The following is an 18673-nucleotide window of genomic DNA, read 5'->3' as shown; positions in this document are numbered from 1 at the left end:
AGACTTTAGTGAATTCCATCTGGAAGCACTCAACAGAATCATTGTAGATCCTCTGGCTATGTTGGCTACTTCCCCTCCTCACCTAGTACTCCTCATGTGGCAAATACAAATAGAGATGAAAAAACCAACAGTGCAGCATCCAGAAGTATCATTGTTGTCTGGATGAAGACAGCAGGAGTCATTGGAATTAAAGGGTCAAGTTTTCAGGTCAGAAGCTAGACAGTAATTTTCAGTGGCCTCACAAAACAATTCCAGTATTGGCAACTTGACAACCGAAGCAACAGTCTTGTCCATTAACATCTGACACATCCTAGCCTCCAGTGTGAGTGAGTTGTTCAGTTCTGCATTTAGTGGGCATTGTGGGTTACGCATTAGGTTGCTAACCACAAGGTTGGCAGTTCAAACTCACTAGGCACTCCTTGGAAGAAAAGTGAAGCTGTCTACTCCTCTAAAGATTTACAGTCTTGGAAACCCCTGTATAGAATTGCTGTAACTCAGAATTACCTCAATGGTTTGCGGTTTGATTTGGTTTGGTTTGGGGTTTGGTAGGCCCTAGATCCTTTCTCATGTACCCCAGGATCAGCTTTTGAAGGCAACTGCAAGAATTTTTTAAATTATTAAGTATTTCAAGTGTAAAAAAAGTATAATTGATGAATATGAATTATGGTGTTGGTGAAAAATATTGAAAGTCTCGTGGACTGCCAGAAAAACACAAAGCTGACTTGGAGGAAGTACTTCCTGTACAGCCAGAATGTTCCTTAGAAGCCACAGTGGTGAGACAGCTCATGTCCTTTGGACATGGTATCAGGAGGGACCAGTCCCTGGAGAAGAGCATCATGCTTGGTAAAGTAGGGGGTCAGTGAAAAAGAAGAAGACCCTCCAAGAGATGGCTCAACACAGTGGCTGAAACAATGGGCTCAAACATAAAAACAGTTGTGAGGAAGACACAGGACCAGACAGTATTCCATTCTGTTGTACATAAGATCACTCTGAATTGGAATTGACTTGACAGCACCTACCAACAACACCACGCCTAAAAAAAGTACCCATTTGCCACTACCAAGCTTATGAACTAAAATGCTTACAGTTACCCATTTGCCACTACCAAGCTTATGAACTAAAATGCTTACAGGTACCCATTTGCCACTACCAAGCTTATGAACTAAAATGCTTACAGGTACCCATTTGCTACTACCACGCTTATGAACTAACATGCTACAGGTAACATTGACACTTTTCCTCCCTCACCAGTGATAACCATTAACCTAATTATGGAGTTTATCATTTCATTGGATTTTGTGGACTTTTACAAATCCATGTAAGCAACATAATACATTGTTTTTCCACATTGAACTTTAAATAATCATCGTGTATTGTTTATTTTTTTGAACTTGATTTTTAGACACAACATTATGTTCTTGAGCTACATCTTTGTATCTGTAGGTGATTAATTTGAACTATTACATACTTTTCTATTACATTGTATTCTGTTGTAATACTGCACAACTGTTCTCTTTTCAATGGACAGTTTATTTCACATGTTTTGCTTTACAAACAAAGCTTCAGTGTATATTCTTATACTTGTTTTCTGGTGTACAGAAGCAAAAATTTCTTGATGACATGTGTTGTTTTTGTTAAGTGACGTCGAGTCAGTTCCAACTCATAGTGACCCTGTATAATCCAAGGAGCAGCTGGTGGGTTTGAACTGCCAATCTTGTGGTTCACAGTCCAGTGTGGATCCTACAATGCCATACCAGGAAGCTTCAAAAGATTGACTGGAAAATGGAATTAAAAGACCATAGAATTTTCCATGATTTTTTGAAGGCCAGCAGTTCAAAACTACCAGCTGCTCCGCGGGAGAAAGATGAGGCGTTCTGCTCCCATAAAGATTTGCAGCCTCGGAAACCCTGTACAGGGTCGCTATGGGTCGGAACCGACTCGACAGCACTTAGCAACAACAACAACAACAATCTGTATAACAAACCCACTGCCATATGGTTGATTCATACTCATAGTGACCCTATATTGGGATTCTGGAGCTGTAAATATTTACGGGAGCAGAAGCCTTATCTTTCTCCCAGGGAGCAATTGGTGGATTTAAACTGATGACCTGATGGTTGTAGTCCAGTGCTTATCCTACAGTACCACCAGGGATCCGTCTTGTGTATCTAAGGGTTGATTTATTAGTGCTTGTTGTGTTGTGTGCTGTCAAATTGATTCTGACTCATAACAACCCTATAGGACATAAAAGAACTACCCTATAGAGTTTCTTAGGCTATAGTCCTAAGGGGAGTAGATTGCCAGGGAGCTGCTGGTGGGTTTGGACTGCCAGCCTTTCATTTAGCAGCCAAGCATTAACCATTGCATCACAAGGGTCTTCTTGGTTTTTAAACCAAAACTGAATCCACTGCCATCACGTCTGTTCTAAATTATAACAATCCTGTATAGAGTTTCCGAGGCTGTAAATCTTTATGGGAGCAGAAATCCTCAGGAGTGGTTGATTTTGCAGTCCAGGAGCAGGGGTCCCTGGTAACATCAAGGGAGAAGAACAAAGTGCGGGACCCTATCCAGAGAAGCAGTGACACCAGAGATGGAGTGGATGGGGACTCTGGACTCAGGGAGGGAGAGAGTCTGTGTGCTGATGGCCAGGGCAGACTTGCGGGGTGTACCGTTTGGTTGTTGGATGATGCATGGAAGAGATTGTAATCATTGCAATGAAAAGAAATACGATAGGATGAATGTAAAGCTAATGTTCCCCCATGTAAATTATCACATAATTCACAATAAAAAACAAAAAAAACCAACCAACCAAACAAAAGGGGCTAAAAGGGAAGCATTTACTAAATCCAAATTAAGCAAGAAATGGAAAATAATACTAAACAAACTCAATAAAACCAAAAATAGATGAAGAAAATTAGCAAAGCTCAAAGTTGGTTCTTTTTAGAGATTATTAAAATCAAAAGACACTAGCAAGGTTGATCAAGAAAAAGAGAAAACAAAAATAGTAATTGTTATCACGACTAACTGCGACTGTCAAAATAGTAAAGGTAGAAGTTTTGTAACAAAAACAGGGGAGTAGGTAATCTTACAGTCCAGAAACAGAGGACCCTAGGACCATCAAGGGCGAAGAGCATAAGCAGAATGCGGACCCTATCCAGAGACACAGCGACCAACACGAGAGATGGAGGCAGAGATGGGGACATGGAGAAAGGGAGCAGCTGAGGACTCTAGATTCATAGAAAGAGAGGGACTGAAAGCTAGTGGCCAGGCGGCGGCTTGCAGAATATGCCCTTTGGTGGTTTCAATTATTATATATGCCTGAGTGTTCAAAAAGAAAAGAGCTAAAATGAATAGAGAGAAATACTGTTAACTGATGGTACATGGAGGGGATTATAATCATTGTAATGAAACAAAGTATATGATTTGTTGACTATAAAACTGATGATCTGCCTGTAAACTTTCACTCAATTCGCAATAAAAACTTTAAAGAAAAAGTGAAAACAAAAATTACCAATATCATTAGGAATGCAAGAGGAGACATTATTACAGATCCTTCTGGTGTAGTCCTGTAGGGTAAGTACTGAACAGTAAGGTTGGTTTGAATGGCCAGGTCCGTATTTCAAACCCACCAACCACTCTTTGAAAACCCTACACAGCAGGGGTTGTTGTTGTTAAGTGCCATCGAGCCAATCCTGACCCATAGCGACCCTGTATAGGGTTTCCAAGGCGCAGCTGGTGAGCTTGAACCACCGACCTTGTAATTCAATGACTTTGAAGTCTGACGTATTTAGCCCAATAGCACCACATGAGGATGGTGGTGGTGGTAGTGTGCTATGGAGTCGGTTCTGACTCATAGCGACTCTGTACAGGGTTTCCAAGGCTGTAAATCTTTATGGGAGCAAAAGGCCTCATCTTTCTCCTGCAGAACAGCTGGTAGTTTCGAACTTCTGACCTTGAGGTTCACAGCCTGAATCATAACCACTATGCTACCGGCACTCCTTTGGGGAGGCTTTATTCTGCCAAAATTTATAACATCATTCACAGGCCATAAAAATTATCAATTTAAAAAGTATCCTGCTATGAGATGATGATGTGGAGAGATGGAGCGGCTGGGGATTCTAGACCCAGAGAGGGAGAAGGGCTGGGTGCTGACGACCGGCGGAGCAGGCTTGCAGGGTATATCCTTTGGTTAGTTGATGATGCATGGAGAGGATTGTAACCATGACAATGAAACAATAAACGATAGGATGAATGTAAAGCTAAGTTCTCCCATGTAAACTATCCCATAATTCACAATGAAACATCAAAAAAAAAATTAGCCTGCTGTATTTGGTCAAACATTTAATTAACCCACCCCTAATGTGATCTGGTGAGTCCTGGTATGGTGCTGTGGGTTAATGCACCAGACTGCAAATCCGTTTGAACTGCAAGGTTGGTGGTTCAAGCTCACCAGTTGCTAATTGGAAACCCTATACAGGGTTGCTATGGGTTGAAACCGACTCGACGGCACTTAACAACAATAACAACAATGTGATCTGGTAGCGTAGTGCTACTAATCTCAAGGTTGGCAGTTTGAAACTATTAGCCATTCCACAGGAGAAAGATGAGGTTTTCTGCTCCCATAAAGATTTACAGCCTTGAAACCCCTGTGCAGGGTCACTATGAGTTGGAACCGACTTCATGGTACTTAAAAACAACAACAATGTGAGTTAAAGGACCTCTGGTAGCGTAGTGGTTACGAGTCGAGCTGCTAACCTCAATGCCAGCAGTTCGAAACTACCAGCCGTTCCATGGAAGAAAGATGAGGCTTTCCACACCCATAAAGATTTACAGTCTTGGAAACACTATACAGGGTCGCTTTGACTCGGGACCAACTCCATGGCACATAACCACCACCACCAATGTGAGTTAATTATATCTGGTGTGGCACTGTAGGATCAACATTGGACTTCGAACCACAAGGTCAGCGATTCAAAACCACCAGCTAGCTGTTCCTTGGAAACCCTATGTTGTTGTTGTTGTTAAGTGCCGTCGAGTTGATTTCGACCCATAGCGACCCTGTGTAGCGTTTCCGAGGAGCAGCTGGTGAACTTGAACTGCCGACCTTGCAGTTCAAACAGCTTTGCAGTCTGGCGCATTAACCCACAGTGCCACACCAGGACTCCTGGAAACCTATACACGGTTGCTATGAGTCAAAACTGACTGAATGGCACTTAACAACAACAACAATGTGATGGCTGGAACTATGGTTGCCTTGGCAGTCCCAGATCAAATGCTTTCTCAGGCCTTATACAGCACGTGGGCTGGATGTTCCAGGTAAGGGTGTTTGAAGAAACACAGAAATGAGCTGAAATTCCAGATCAGTCAATGAACATGAGATGCATGATTGAAGTTGTCAAGGACTTCATTCTTCTTGGATCAACTATCAACACTCAAGGAAGCAGCAGTCAAGAGATCAGATGACGTATTGCATTGGACAAATCTGCTGCACAAGACCTTTTTAAAGTGTTGAAGAGCAAAGATGTCAGCTTGAGGACTGAGGTGCGCCTTACCCAAGCCATGGTATTTTCAATAACCTCGTATGGATGCAAAAGCTGGACAGTGAATAAGGAAGATTGTAGAAGAATTGATGCCTTTGAGTTGTGGTGTTGGAGGAGAATACTGAAAGTGCCATGGACTGCCAAAAGAACCAATAGATCTGTTTTGGAGGAAGTGTAGCCAGAGTGCACCTTGGAGGCCAAGATGGCTAAGCTTCGTTTCTCATACTTTGGACATATTGTCAGGAGGGAACAATCGCTGGAGAAGGATGTCATGCTGGGTAAGATGGAGGGTCAGAGAAAAAGAGGAAGACCCCCAACGAGATGGATCAGCCAGGTAGCATCATTGATGGCGTCAAGTGTGGCAGCTGTAGTGAGGTTGGCCCAGGATCGGACATTGTTTCGTTCTGCTGTGCATGGGGTCGCTATGAGTCGGTTCTGACTCGATGGCACCTGACAACAACAACAATATATATATTAAAATAAATAAAATAAAATTATATATATATATATATTATTTTCTGAGCAAATAATCCAAGAAGCTGCACTATATGACGAAGAATATGGCTTGGAGAATTGGAGAAAGAGTCATTGAAAACCTGAGATATGCAGGTAACACAGTCTTGCTTGCTAAAAGTGAAGAGGACTTGAAGCACTCACTGATGAAGATCAAAAACATGAATATAGCCTTCAGTATTTATTACACTTCAACATCAGGAAAACAAAAATCTTCACAACTGGATCAGTAAATAACATAATGATAAACAAAGAAAAGATTGAAGTTGTCATGGACTTCATTTTACTTGAATCCACAATCAATGCTAATGAAACAGTAGTCAAGAAGTCAAAGGATATATTGTATTCGGAAAAATCTGCATCAAAAGTAGTTTAAACTCTTTGAAATATTAAAACAAAAGACATCATTATGAAGACTAAGGTGCACCTGACCAAGCTATGGTCATTTCAGTCCCCTCCTATGCATGCAAAAGCTGGTCAATGAATAAGAAAGGATGTCACAGGACCCCATAGTTCCTTCTGTTGTACATTGGGTCACTATGAGTCAGACTGACTCAAGGGTATCTAACAACAACAGAATTTCATAACCCCAAAAGTAACACCAAAATTCCTTTAATGGTGTTATTTTGTTCTGCTCATTACATTGACCCTACTCAACAACTGGAGCCATAAGGCCATCTGGAAATTGTTTATAGAGTATAGCATTAAAGATAATAACTAGTAATGTGTGTTTACTATATGAGTTGGGGCTCTAAAGTCAACTACTGCAAGGCATTTGAGAAAATTCCAAATCCACCGAAGACCTTTCACTAGGAGGCAAGGAAATAACTCGACAATGCAGAACTGATGTTGGGTTATTTTTGGATGGTGGTAGAGGCTGTTTTTTACAGAATGAAAATATGGTAGACCTTGCATAACTGAATTTTGCAGCAGAAAAGTACTTGGGATAAAATCTTACAGAAGTGTTTCTTAACGTTACTTATGTGTATTCATAAGCACTGTTTTCAGCAGTAAATATTATCCAAACATCATAACACAACTGGAATCTCAGAAAGTAATTTTCAATGAAGTGTAAAAAATGGCCCAGGGCAACAGAAAAAGTCCAAATCAAACATTCTTAGTTCAGAATTCACTGCTGTTGCATCTGACCATCTCTAGTAGCGTTATTGATGACTGGTTACTGAAGTGCCTGGGTGGTCCACTTTTACCAAGACCTTCCTTTTGGCACTGGGTACCCCACAAAACCTCACTCTTCCAATTTTCTTTAGGCCAAAATGTTTATGTCTAATTTTCAAGAGCTACAAGTGGTAGAAAATTTTACCAGTTGAAGGCTTTTGGAGAAACACTGAAATAGGCCAAAATCCCAGATCAGTCTATGGATGCAAGATGAGTAATTTGGAACTTGTTTCTTCCTTTCTGTAAAACTAGATTACATCATTTAATCCTTACAGCAGTACCAAGAATAAGTGTTATTATCCTCAGATTGTATATGATGGGTGGTTATTGCCTTGATGTTTCTGGTTTGGTAGTAATAGGCAGACTTAGACATCATATGGGAGACACTAGCTCGAAATAGTGAGTCTGGCAAACCCTAGATAAATGGGACCTTTAATAGCAGGCACTGATACTGATTCTCGCCCACCCTCACCCTAAATACTTGTCCTCAATAAATATTTGTAAGATGGATGAATAGATAGATGAGTGCACCCAGACTGGAATAATTCATTCTACAATCAATTGGCTGCGCTCATCATCAAGCACTGTGGGGGTTGCACGAAGAGCACAAGTCATGCTACCCTGAAATCCCTTAGCTTCTAAGTAGGAACACTTGGCAGACATATGAAACCACCAAGGAAAACAGGAGGATTTTTTAATAGCAGCCTTTCTTCATAGGATTCCCAGCCTCTCTAATTTCCCAAGAAGCTAGCATTTCATTTGGTAATAGCCAAGTTCTCAGAGAGGTTCTTATCAACCCTCGAAGAGATCTTTCTCCCAATTTTCTTCATTCTCTAAGAGAGCTTGAAGAATAGACCTTTATTCATAGTTCCGTTGTCCCAGAAATAAAACAGGCTCAAAGTTCCCTTGAAGCCATGAGTTTTGTTAGCTTAGATGTTGTGGGTTTGTCGAGAAGGGGCAGAGAGTAGAGAGATGGGGTCATAAAGTTATTTGATCTTTTGAGTTATGAGGGTAGTATATTGAGGGTCTGTGCTTACAGTCTGTAACTAATGAGTTCCTATCTTGGCAGGCGCAAAGTATCAAGGATAAGGAAAATTTCCCGAACAGGCTTTGCTTATTCTGGTACCAAGAAGCCAGAGAGCTCAACAAAATACTTGTAAAGAAAAGGAAATAGGCTTAGAGAAAACACCCCAGTTCCCAGACTTTATCTGGCAGGGAAAACAATGCGATAAAGCCAAGGAACTTTTCCATACCCCCAATATGCCTGGGGTGGTTTTTTCTGTTGTTGCTGTTGTTTTAAATCCTCTTCCTTAAGCTTCAATCTTAACACGATATTCTAAGTTTAGTGTTCTGAAAACATCCCAGACCTCACAGACCAGAACCAAAGAATAAAACCACATTTATTTTTTAACGTTCTGTCTCCTCACACCTAAGCATCAGAGGTAACCTCTCTAAGTGCCCCCCAGGGTTCTACAGTGCCATCTATGTATGCTTAGAAACAGACCCCAATTTTCCTATTCTAGTCTCACCATCACCTCCCATACCATCCCATCTCATATTCCAACCTGACCCTCACACCACCTTGCCACTGCTTCTGCTGTGGTGACACTCTTGAAACCGCCAACCTGCAATTGCCATCTCCCCAACCTCCATAACCTTGGTAGGAGACACCATCCCTTCTTCTGATGCATGGGACATATTCAATAGCAGAGTTGAAATAGGAGTCTCTGACTGGTGGGAACAGTTTGCACTCAGGTAGTGTAATGTTTGCAAATCAGGCTGCTAATCTCACGGACAGCAGTTCGAAACTACCAGCGGTTCCATGGGAGAAAGATGAGGCTTTCTGCTCCCGTAAAGATTTACAACCTCGGAAACCCTGTACAGGGTCGCTATGAGTCAGAACCGACTCCACGGCACATCACCACCACCACTTTGTCCTGTCAGGTCACTCTGAGTCAGCATCCATCACAGAAGTGGGTTTGTTTTGTGAAAAGAGGTATTTATGAAAGTCTTTAAAATAGTGAGTAAGAGCAGGACTTCTGGGTACCAACCCTTATCTTTGTCACTTAGTATTTCAGGTAGAGTCCTGGTGTGGCACTGTGGGTTAATGTTCTGGACTGCAAAGTCGATTTGAACCACAAGGTCAGTGGCTCAAGTTCACCAGCCACTCCTTGGAAACCCTATACAACATCTCTATGGGTTGGAACCACCTCAGTGGACTTAACAACAACAATAGGATAAGCACTGGACTCCTGGTATGGTGCTGTGGGTTAATGCACTTGACTACAAAGTCTGTTTGAACCTCAAGGTCAGCGGTTCAAGCTCACCAGCCACTTCTTGGAAACCCTATGCAGGGTCACTAAGGGTCGGAACCAACACAACATCACTTAACAACAACAACAGATAGGATAAGCACTCGGCTGCTGGTGTGGGACTGTATGATCAGCACTGGACTGCAAACCACAAGTTCAGTAGTTCAAACCTACCAGCTACTCCTTGGAAACCCTATACAGAGTCGCTATGAGTCAGAACCAACTTGACAACAGCAACATAGGATAAGCATTGGACCGCAATGTCGGTTTGAACCATAAGATCAGCAGTTCAAACCCACTAGCTGCTTCCTGGAAAACCTATACGGGTCACTATAAGTCAGAACTGACTCAGTGGCACTTAACAACAACAACTAAGCAGGCAATGAAGCAGGTTACACGTTGGGCTGCTAACCACAAGGTCAGCTGTTCAAACCTACCAGCCGCTCCATGGGAGAAAGACGAGGCTTTCTGCTCCCATAAAAATGTTTTGTTGTTGTTAAGTGCCATCAAGTCAATTCTAACTCATAGCAACCCTGTACAGGGTTTCTGAGGAGCAGCTAATGAGTTGGAACCGCCGACCTTGCTGTTCAAACCGACATTACAATCCAGTACACTAACCCACAGTGCCAGTCACGGAAAGTCTATACCGGGTTGCTATGAGTCAGAACTGATTTGACAGCACACAGCAGCAGCAGCAGTAGGAAGAACCTCTCTGTGACTCAGTTTCCTTATCTGTGAAATGGCAGTAGCAGTAGTATCTACCTCAAAAGGTTGTCAGAGAAGAGTATGGCGCATTGTAAGTGCTGAGACAGTGTTAGAATTACCATTCTTCTTCACTCATTCAAGTAGCAAAGGCGTCTCAGTTTTCCAACACTGTTTCATGCTAGAAGACAGCTTGGCAGAGTGGGAAACCAGGGGCATTTGTGGTCAGACAGGTTGGACTTCAAGTTCTGCTTTCTTGCTTAACCTCTCTGAGCCCACTTTTCTCCCTTGTAGATATGGGGACAACAATACTCACCTGGAGTGGTTCTTGTGAGAATGAAATAAAAAAAACATTGATCAATTCCTTGTATATGGCTAGGTTTCTTCCCTTCTTGAAAGGCATTTTCTTCCCTAATTTAAATAGAGAATATTCAACCCTCTTATCTTAACAGGACCACAGTGAAAGAAAAGTAATTTCAAGCCCTTTGGCTGTGTGCCATGGAGTCGGTTCCAACTCATAGCGACCCTGTACAGGCTTTCTGAGGCTGTAAATCTTTATGGGAGCAGAACGCCTCATCTTTCTCCTGCGGAACAGCTGACAGTTTCGAACTGCTGACCTTGTGGTTCGCAGCCCGATTCGTAACCACTACGCTAATCTATGAATAAAGTTAAGGGGTTTTTTGTTGTTGTTGTTGTTTTTAAAGGAATTATGCTTTTGTGCCCTTTTCTGTACAACATGGAGCTATTAGGAGTCCCGAATTAACACACTCAGTTGTTAGCCAAAAGGTTGGTTGTATGAATCCACCCAGAAGTGCTTTGGAAGAAAAGCCTGGTGATCTATTTATGATAAATTAAGTATTGAAAATCCTCTAGAACACAGTGCTACTTAGACACACAAGGGTCACCAGGAGTTGGAATTAATGGCAACTGGTTTGCCAGTTTATAGACAAACTATTTAAAATACAGAAACATGAATATAGGCATCTATATTCCAGAGAGAATGGTCCACAAAGATTCTATTTGGTCCTCAAACCATTTACATTTCCTACTGACAATCATACCCTTTGCTCAGTGCCATACCCACTTCCTCTTTCTGTCCCCTCCACCATCTTGAACAATCAGAACCAGAAAGCACAGGCACCAGCCCACAGAAAACACACTTGATTATCCTGGAAGACACAGATTCCTTGAGCTTTTATTTATAAAGCTGGTTGCACACTATTTCCTTAGGAAAATTTGTGCGGGTGGCAAAGTTTGCTCTGGACACGTTCCCCCCTTCAGTCCACAGTCCTTCCGGTAGCCTTCCCCGGGTTCCTGGTACTCACCTCTTTCTGACTTATATGAGTCATTTACATCTTGATGTAAATTGATCTAAGTTGCTGTATCTGCCCCCATCCATCCAGAAGCAGTTGTACTTTTAAGACGCAATATCCAAGATACAGTGAAAAGTTTGTTTCTGCTAAGAGTATGGAGGGGAACACAGTGGCTCCATAGGATAAGCGTTGAACTGCGAACCACAAGATCGGTGGTTCAAGCCCACCAGCTACTCTGTGGGAGAAAGATAAGGCTTTCTGCTCCCACAAAAATTTAAAACCTCGGAAACTTAAACACAGCCTTTATGAGTCAGTTGAGGGTTAAGATGCGCCTAACCCAAATCATGGTATTTTCAATAATCTCACATGCATGTGAAAGCTGGACAGTGAATAAGGAAGACTGTAGAAGAATTGATGCATTTGAGTTATGGTGTTGGAGGAGAATATTGAAAGTACCATGGGCTGTCTAAAGAACAAACAAATCTGTGTTGGAAAAAGTGCAGGCAGAGTGCTCCTTGGAGGCCAGGACGGCCAGACTTTGTCACTCGTACTTTGGACATATTGTCAAAAGGGATCAGTCCCTGGAGAAGGACATCATGCTTGGTAAAGTGGAGGGTCGGAGAAAAGAGGTCGACTCTCAATGAGATGGATTTGGCACAGTGGCAGCAGCAATGGGCTCAAATGTAGCAATGATTGTGAGGTTGGGCAGGACCGACAGTGTTTTGTTCTGTTGGACATAGGGTCACTATGAGTCAGTACTAACTCGATGGCACCTAACAACCACAACAAAATGAGTTGGAACTCATTAGTCAGCACTTAATAACAAGGGAAAAGAAAACTTGCATGAGCAGATGGGAATTCCTTCAGAAGGGTCCTTCCCCTCTATCCTTGAAATCTCACTCTATGCCCACTTATTCTGTGCCTGAATGGATGATGTAATCAAAGGCCTTCCTTTTGGAGGGCAAACTCATGGGGCTAGATAACAATGTGGATGAAGATAAGAAAAAACAGGTGAATACAACTACCAACAGCAAAATAAAAAGTGATCTAATAAGGCTAACAGGGCTTCTTGTTTTGTCAAGGGTAGTTGAGTTGGTTCTGACTCATAGCGACCCTATATAAGGTTTCTGGTGAGTGTCTGATGAGTTTGAACCACCAATCTTGTGATTCAAACCGTCCTTACAGTCCAGTGCTTATCCCACAGTGCCACATCAGGACCTGAGATACTCTTCACAGTTTGAACTGAAACTAACCCCTGAGGTTACCTTGTAGCTACATCATAAATTGGCTCAAAAAATAGTGACTGTCAGGCCCCGGATCGGACTTTGTTTTGTTCTGCTGTGCATGGTGTTGCTATGAGTCGGTTCTGACTCAATGGCACTTAACAACAACAACAACATCACCTATAAGTACTGTGTACCTTTAAAAAATAATCACCTACAAAGATAGAGCAAATAGCCTAGAATGACTTAAAATAAAGGTGAGACTATAAGGATACAGAGCAAGTAGGTTAATGAAAACAGGACAACCAGAATAGAAGCAATGAGAATGTCCACACATTATGAAGAATGGAACCAATGTCACTGAACAGCTTGGGTAGAAAATGTTATGTGGGAATTAAAACTGCTGTGTGAACCTTCACCAAAAACATAATGAAATATTTTTAAAATAACAATAATAATAACAGCAGGGTTTCTTTGGGTTTCAGGGAACAGATCCGTCAAGGCCTAGAAGAACTGCAGAAAGTCCTTCCAGGAGGTGACACATACATGCATGAAGGATTTGAAAGGGTAACTTTAAAACAGTTCTAAACTCTGAATATCAACATAGGGAAAGCTGATGAGATTAAGGGGATTGAATAACACTCACTACAAAAGAGTAAAATAGTTTTCTCTGTAAGATTATACGTTGATAACTCTATCCAAAAGAACTGAATTTCCTTCCTCCTTCCCTGACTCTGAGAAGGGCTTATTAGCCAATGGTTGGGTGTTACTCATTAACTATTATGCATGTAAGCCCCCTTAGTCCCCAAAGAGACATGTGCCTGGATGGTGTCTTCAGTGGTTGAGACAGAATTTCATTGCCTTCAACTTTAAGGAAAATAAATCTCAGCTATGAGAAGGAAATCACTAATCCATCTGTCCAAGTATATTTGATATAAGCATAACTTTAGATAAAAGTTACCCATGGATACTTCAATGAAACCTAGGTGAATTACATAACCAATCAACCTGAGTCTTCACTGCATATCCAGTACCAGATCCTACTGCCCATGACAGTATCTGGAATGACCCACAGTGGCTCTATACTAATAGTTCTCTCTTGTGTATTTCAGGCCAGTGAGCAGATTTATTATGAAAATAGTCAAGGTAAGATCACATTTCGAATTACCATCATCAGAATCAAATAACTTTTTATCTGTTTGCTCCTGAAAATGTGCCTCAGTAATTTCATGTTTTCAAAGACACATATGATGAATGTGAGGGCGATCTGGCACTGATTGCCAGCCAGGGTTGATTCAGCCAATCCGGCTGACTAGAATGGTGTCCTCCTTCTTCACTGTTCCTTGTGCATCCTTCTTGAGGCTGCAGGCTCGGTTGAAGAGGACAACCTTCCCCAATAGAGAAGGACCATCTTTCAGTCAAGGGTATATGAGTAGTTAGAACCCCGTACAACTCTCAAAGACACATATGATACTGTATGTAATCCTTGGGTAGGTACTTCATCATTAAAGAAACAATGCACAGAAAGATGGCAGGTACCAGGTCAAATCTCACTGTCCTGCTGATGATAAACAAAGTCATCTGAAAGTAGTTTGGAGCTCTTTAAGGCTACAGTCCATAATTCCCATGAAGTCTTTCATGTTGAATTCATTAGATTAGTAAATACTTGAATGGGTTACTAAAGTCTTGGATTTTGTGCTAAATTTACTTTTCTTAATCCTTCTCTGAGCTCCAAGTTTCTTCACTATTGCCATTGGCTGTAAAGTCTTAAGTTGTTATTTTGATTTAAGATGTCATTCATTTAAATGGGGAAAAAAATGCATGAAATGTTCTTAGTAGCATGTCTGGTACATTGAAATAATACTAATTATGATTTTTAACTATTGTTACTACTGCTACAATATTTTTTAGGGGAAGCATTTTTTTTTTTATGTGTGGCAAATCTATTAAAAGAGAGGTGATAAGTGGGGAGTTTTCCTCCAGGCCTGTAAAAGGTATCTACTTCCTCTTTCATCCTAAAAGGTAATAAATAAATAGAACAGATCGGCTATCAACACCAACACTTGTTAATATAAATCATTCATCAGCAACATGACTAAAAGTCTGAAAAATCATTCAAAGAATGCAACTAGGTTTTGCCAACTGCTATCATACTTCCAAGGATCCCTGGAAGTACAGTGATTTCAGAGTTCGACTGCTAAGAGAAAGGTCAGGAGACCACCAGAGAAGGCTGTAGCAATCAGCTCTCATAAACATGCCTTGGTAACATGATGGGACAGTTCTACTCTGTTCAACAGCAACAATTTTTGGTATAATAAATCATGATTACCATTACTCTTTGCCAACATGTCTTTAAGACATAGTGCATATGGTCACCTGTGGTGTGTAAGAGGAACCAGTGAGCAGCCCACATGACAGAGTTTGCTCTAAGGCCTTGGTAATTGTCGAATGGACTGCTACTAGACAGGTACCACACTCGATTCACTGGAGCTGCTTCCAGCTAAAGGAGCCCTGGTGGTGCAATGGTTAAGTGCCTGATTGCTAACTGAAAGGTTGGTGGTTTGAACCCACCCAGGACTCTGCAGGATAAAGACATGGCAATTTGCTCTGGTATAGAGTACAGCCAAGGACACCCTATGGATCAGTTCTCCTCTGCTACTTGAGGTTGCTGTCAGTCATCTCGATGTCACCTCACAACACCACCCAGCTAGCAGTTCAATGGCTGTTTCATCAGTTTGGACCATTGTTTGAGATGAGGCTGAGAAACCTAGCCTTCCCTGTAGAGCCTTTTCCTCTGGAAGCAGTCTTCTCCATGATGTAGTTGCTTCTAGTCCTAAAAGGAAAGTCAGTTATTGGTTTTCGCCATATGATTGTGGGTGGTGGAGCTGGTAAGAGATGGACCCCCAGGCTGAGAGGCAGGTGCCTGACCGGTTTGTGTTCTATTGAGCAGGATACAGGACAGCCAGCGTCATCATTGCTTTGACTGATGGAGAACTCCATGAAGATCTCTTTTTCTATTCAGAGAGAGAGGTAAGCTACACCTTGACCTGTGTCCAAACACCTACATGGAAAGCGGCCTTCTCCCTTCTGCAGTGAGCTGCAGTCTTTCTACTCTGCCAAAATGATAGGTATTCTTTGTTTAAAAAAAAAAAAGTCCCAGGATAAAACTGTGTCCCATGTGTAAAAAGAGATAAAACGGTGTCCCATGTATAAAATGAGATCTCTGGGTGTCTTGAATTGTTTGTGCTGTAGTAGTAACCTCAAGGTTGAAGGTTCAAACACACCCAGCAGTACTGCAGAAGAAAGGCCTGGCAATCTGTTTCCATAAAGATGACAGCCTAGAAAGCCCTGAGGAGCAGTTCTTCTCTGTTACACATGGGGTCATCATGAGTCACAACTGATTCAATGCCGATGGGCTTATTAATTAATTTAAAACTTAATTAACTAATGAAGTAAATTTTCATGTCTTATAGTTAATTTTTTCTTTCAAAATAACTATACATTATTCTGTATATTGAGGAATAAAAAGTGTTTGGACTGCTAACCACAAGGTCAGTAGTTCACACCCACTAACTGCTCCTCGGGTCCCTATACAGGGCTGCTATGAGTCAGAACCAACTCGATGGCATTAACAACAACCACCACCTATAAACAAACAAGTGGTGGGGGTGGGGGATAAACGGATACATTTTTTTCTTCGATTTGCCCTCAGATTTTCTGCTAAAATAGAAAGAAGGAAAAGAATTTTGTCACAATGTACGTTGAGATTCTTATTCTGTGAACCAAAGTTGAGCAGTAACTGATATCAAAGTTAGTGGTGATCTGTTCTACAATTTTTTTTTTTTCCTTTGCTTTATATTTTCAGTAAGTACCCCTCTAGGCAAGTGAAAGAATATTCAAAATGAAGCTTTCCATTTATATAAAAAGCTTCAGAAGAAGTTTACTCAGAAATTGAAAAGCAATGTTTAGATTTAGAAAATCCTTTCAAGTCTTAAATTTTGAACAATGTGTATATTTGACCCAGCCCCATAATGAATTTAGGCTTTATTTGTGACAAAGAAAGGAGCAGTAGCAGCACAATGCTTAGGTTCCCAACTGCTAACTGAAAAGTCAGAGGTTTAAACCCATCAGCTGTTCCACAGGAGAAAAGACAGGGCGATATGATCCCGTAAAGATTATAGCCCAGAAAATACTATGGGAGCTGTTCTGCTCTCTCATGGGGTCACAATGAGGAGGAGTAGACTCGATGGCACTTAAGAATAGCAACAGAGACTAGGATTCAGTCAGGCCAAGGTAGAAGAAAGACAACAGGGAAAACGCAATGAGGGAGAGAGATGCTAAGCTTTGAGGTAAAAGTTAATCAGCTTCATACTTGCCTTAAGCTCTTGACTTATTGTTGTTGTGTGCTTTCAGGTCAGTTTCAACTCATAGAATCCTTGCATAGCATTTCCAAGAGTGTCTTTTGGGTGGGTTTGAACTGCCAACCTCGTGGTTAGCAGTTCAGTGCTAATCCTGCAGCACCATGCCAGGACTCTAAGTTCTTGACTACTATTGTTCAATTTAAATTCAGCTGCTCAGCAAGCATGAAGTATATATTTGAATATTCATTCATTTAATCCATCATTAACTAAGGGTTGGCAACTGCCAGGACCATGCTAGAACCTAGGGCTACAGCGGGGAGTAAGACCCAACTCCTGCCCCATAGATCTTACCATGTTATAATGTTCAACTCTGAGAGGTTTTTGCTGGCAAAGAGCATGGGAAAATTATGCAGGTAAACACATGAATTCTCTCCCTAACTAATGCAGTGGATAATTCTCAGATGGGAAGGACACAAGTAAAAATGACACACACTCATTGAGAACTTGGAAAATTAAAAATTTCTATATGCAAAATTGGGACTATGTGATGAGAATGCAAGATGGCGTATTTGGGCACTAAGTCGCAGTCAAATAAAGCAAACACCCTAATAAGGAAGAGCGTAACGATAAAACGAATGATAGATGTCAGAGGCTTAAAATAGAGGTTGAAGAAAGGAATGTTAGGTATGGCACATACAAACTTGGGAAAATATTCAGAGTATCAGTGCCAATAGAAGGGGCTTTCTGAAAAAGAAAGATTAAACATAAGATAATGTTTTTTTTCTTAATGAACTGCTTTATTCTTGGTGATTCCAGAGGAATCCCAATTGAAAGAGAAGGGTCATAGATGTTATTGGAGATGAGGTTGGGACAAGACTGGCTAAATGTTGACTTTATTCTGAAATCAGCAGGGAATATTTTTTAAACTGAAGGAAAAGACATTAATGTTTCTATAACCTCCAAAATTCAGTAGATTTTGGGTATGAAAAAAAGAAAGCATAATTCAAATTAATATTCACAGATTTGAGCACTTACTATATGTCTGTTGTTGTTGTTGTTCTTAAGCGCTCTCTGGTTAGTTCTGACTCGTAGTGACTATAGGGTTTCCAAGGAGCAGCTGGTGGGTTTGAACTGCCGACCTTGTGGTTTAGTATATTTTAATATCAATTATTTACTGGGTATCTATTATTGGCAAGGATTTCTGCTTTTACTTTTCTGAAATATACAAGAACCTGAAAATCAGGTGTCAGAGCCTTTAATAAATCAAATATTAAAGTGAAGTCAAACCTGGATGTTATTGATTCTGTTGCCTTCTCAGTAGCATAATTCAAGAGAAGGTCATGGGTTCACCTATCTCAATGTGGACCACTAAACCAATAGATGATGTGAAGGGGAACTAAGATTAGGCTTAAGGTGGAAAGTAACTTCAATAGATGACCAATCAATACAACAGTCTGAGAATTCAGCTCTCAAAAGAGCAGTGTGGAAGGCGGGCTTGATGGTGGCTAGGGTGGAGGTGCAGTGAAGTTCGCC

The 18673-nt window shown here is 41.2% G+C and overlaps 1 protein-coding gene across 1 annotated transcript in view; it reads left to right on the top strand.

Annotated features, from left to right (window-relative positions):
• The window catches only part of ANTXR1 (anthrax toxin receptor 1), a 374982-nt gene that overhangs the window by 83194 nt on the left and 273115 nt on the right, over nucleotides 1–18673 (top strand). Inside the window, exons 4-6 of the mRNA XM_006862995.1 lie at nucleotides 13265–13346; nucleotides 13892–13925; nucleotides 15730–15809. Coding sequence (XP_006863057.1) covers nucleotides 13265–13346; nucleotides 13892–13925; nucleotides 15730–15809 — 196 coding nt within the window. The remainder of the gene's footprint in view (nucleotides 1–13264; nucleotides 13347–13891; nucleotides 13926–15729; nucleotides 15810–18673) is intronic.

Source organism: Chrysochloris asiatica, unplaced genomic scaffold, assembly GCF_000296735.1.
Source record: "Chrysochloris asiatica unplaced genomic scaffold, ChrAsi1.0 scaffold00052, whole genome shotgun sequence".
NCBI classification, from domain to species: Eukaryota; Metazoa; Chordata; class Mammalia; order Afrosoricida; family Chrysochloridae; genus Chrysochloris; species Chrysochloris asiatica.
The sequence above is the reverse complement of the archived record's forward strand: the minus strand, read 5'-3'. Positions and strand labels throughout refer to the sequence as shown.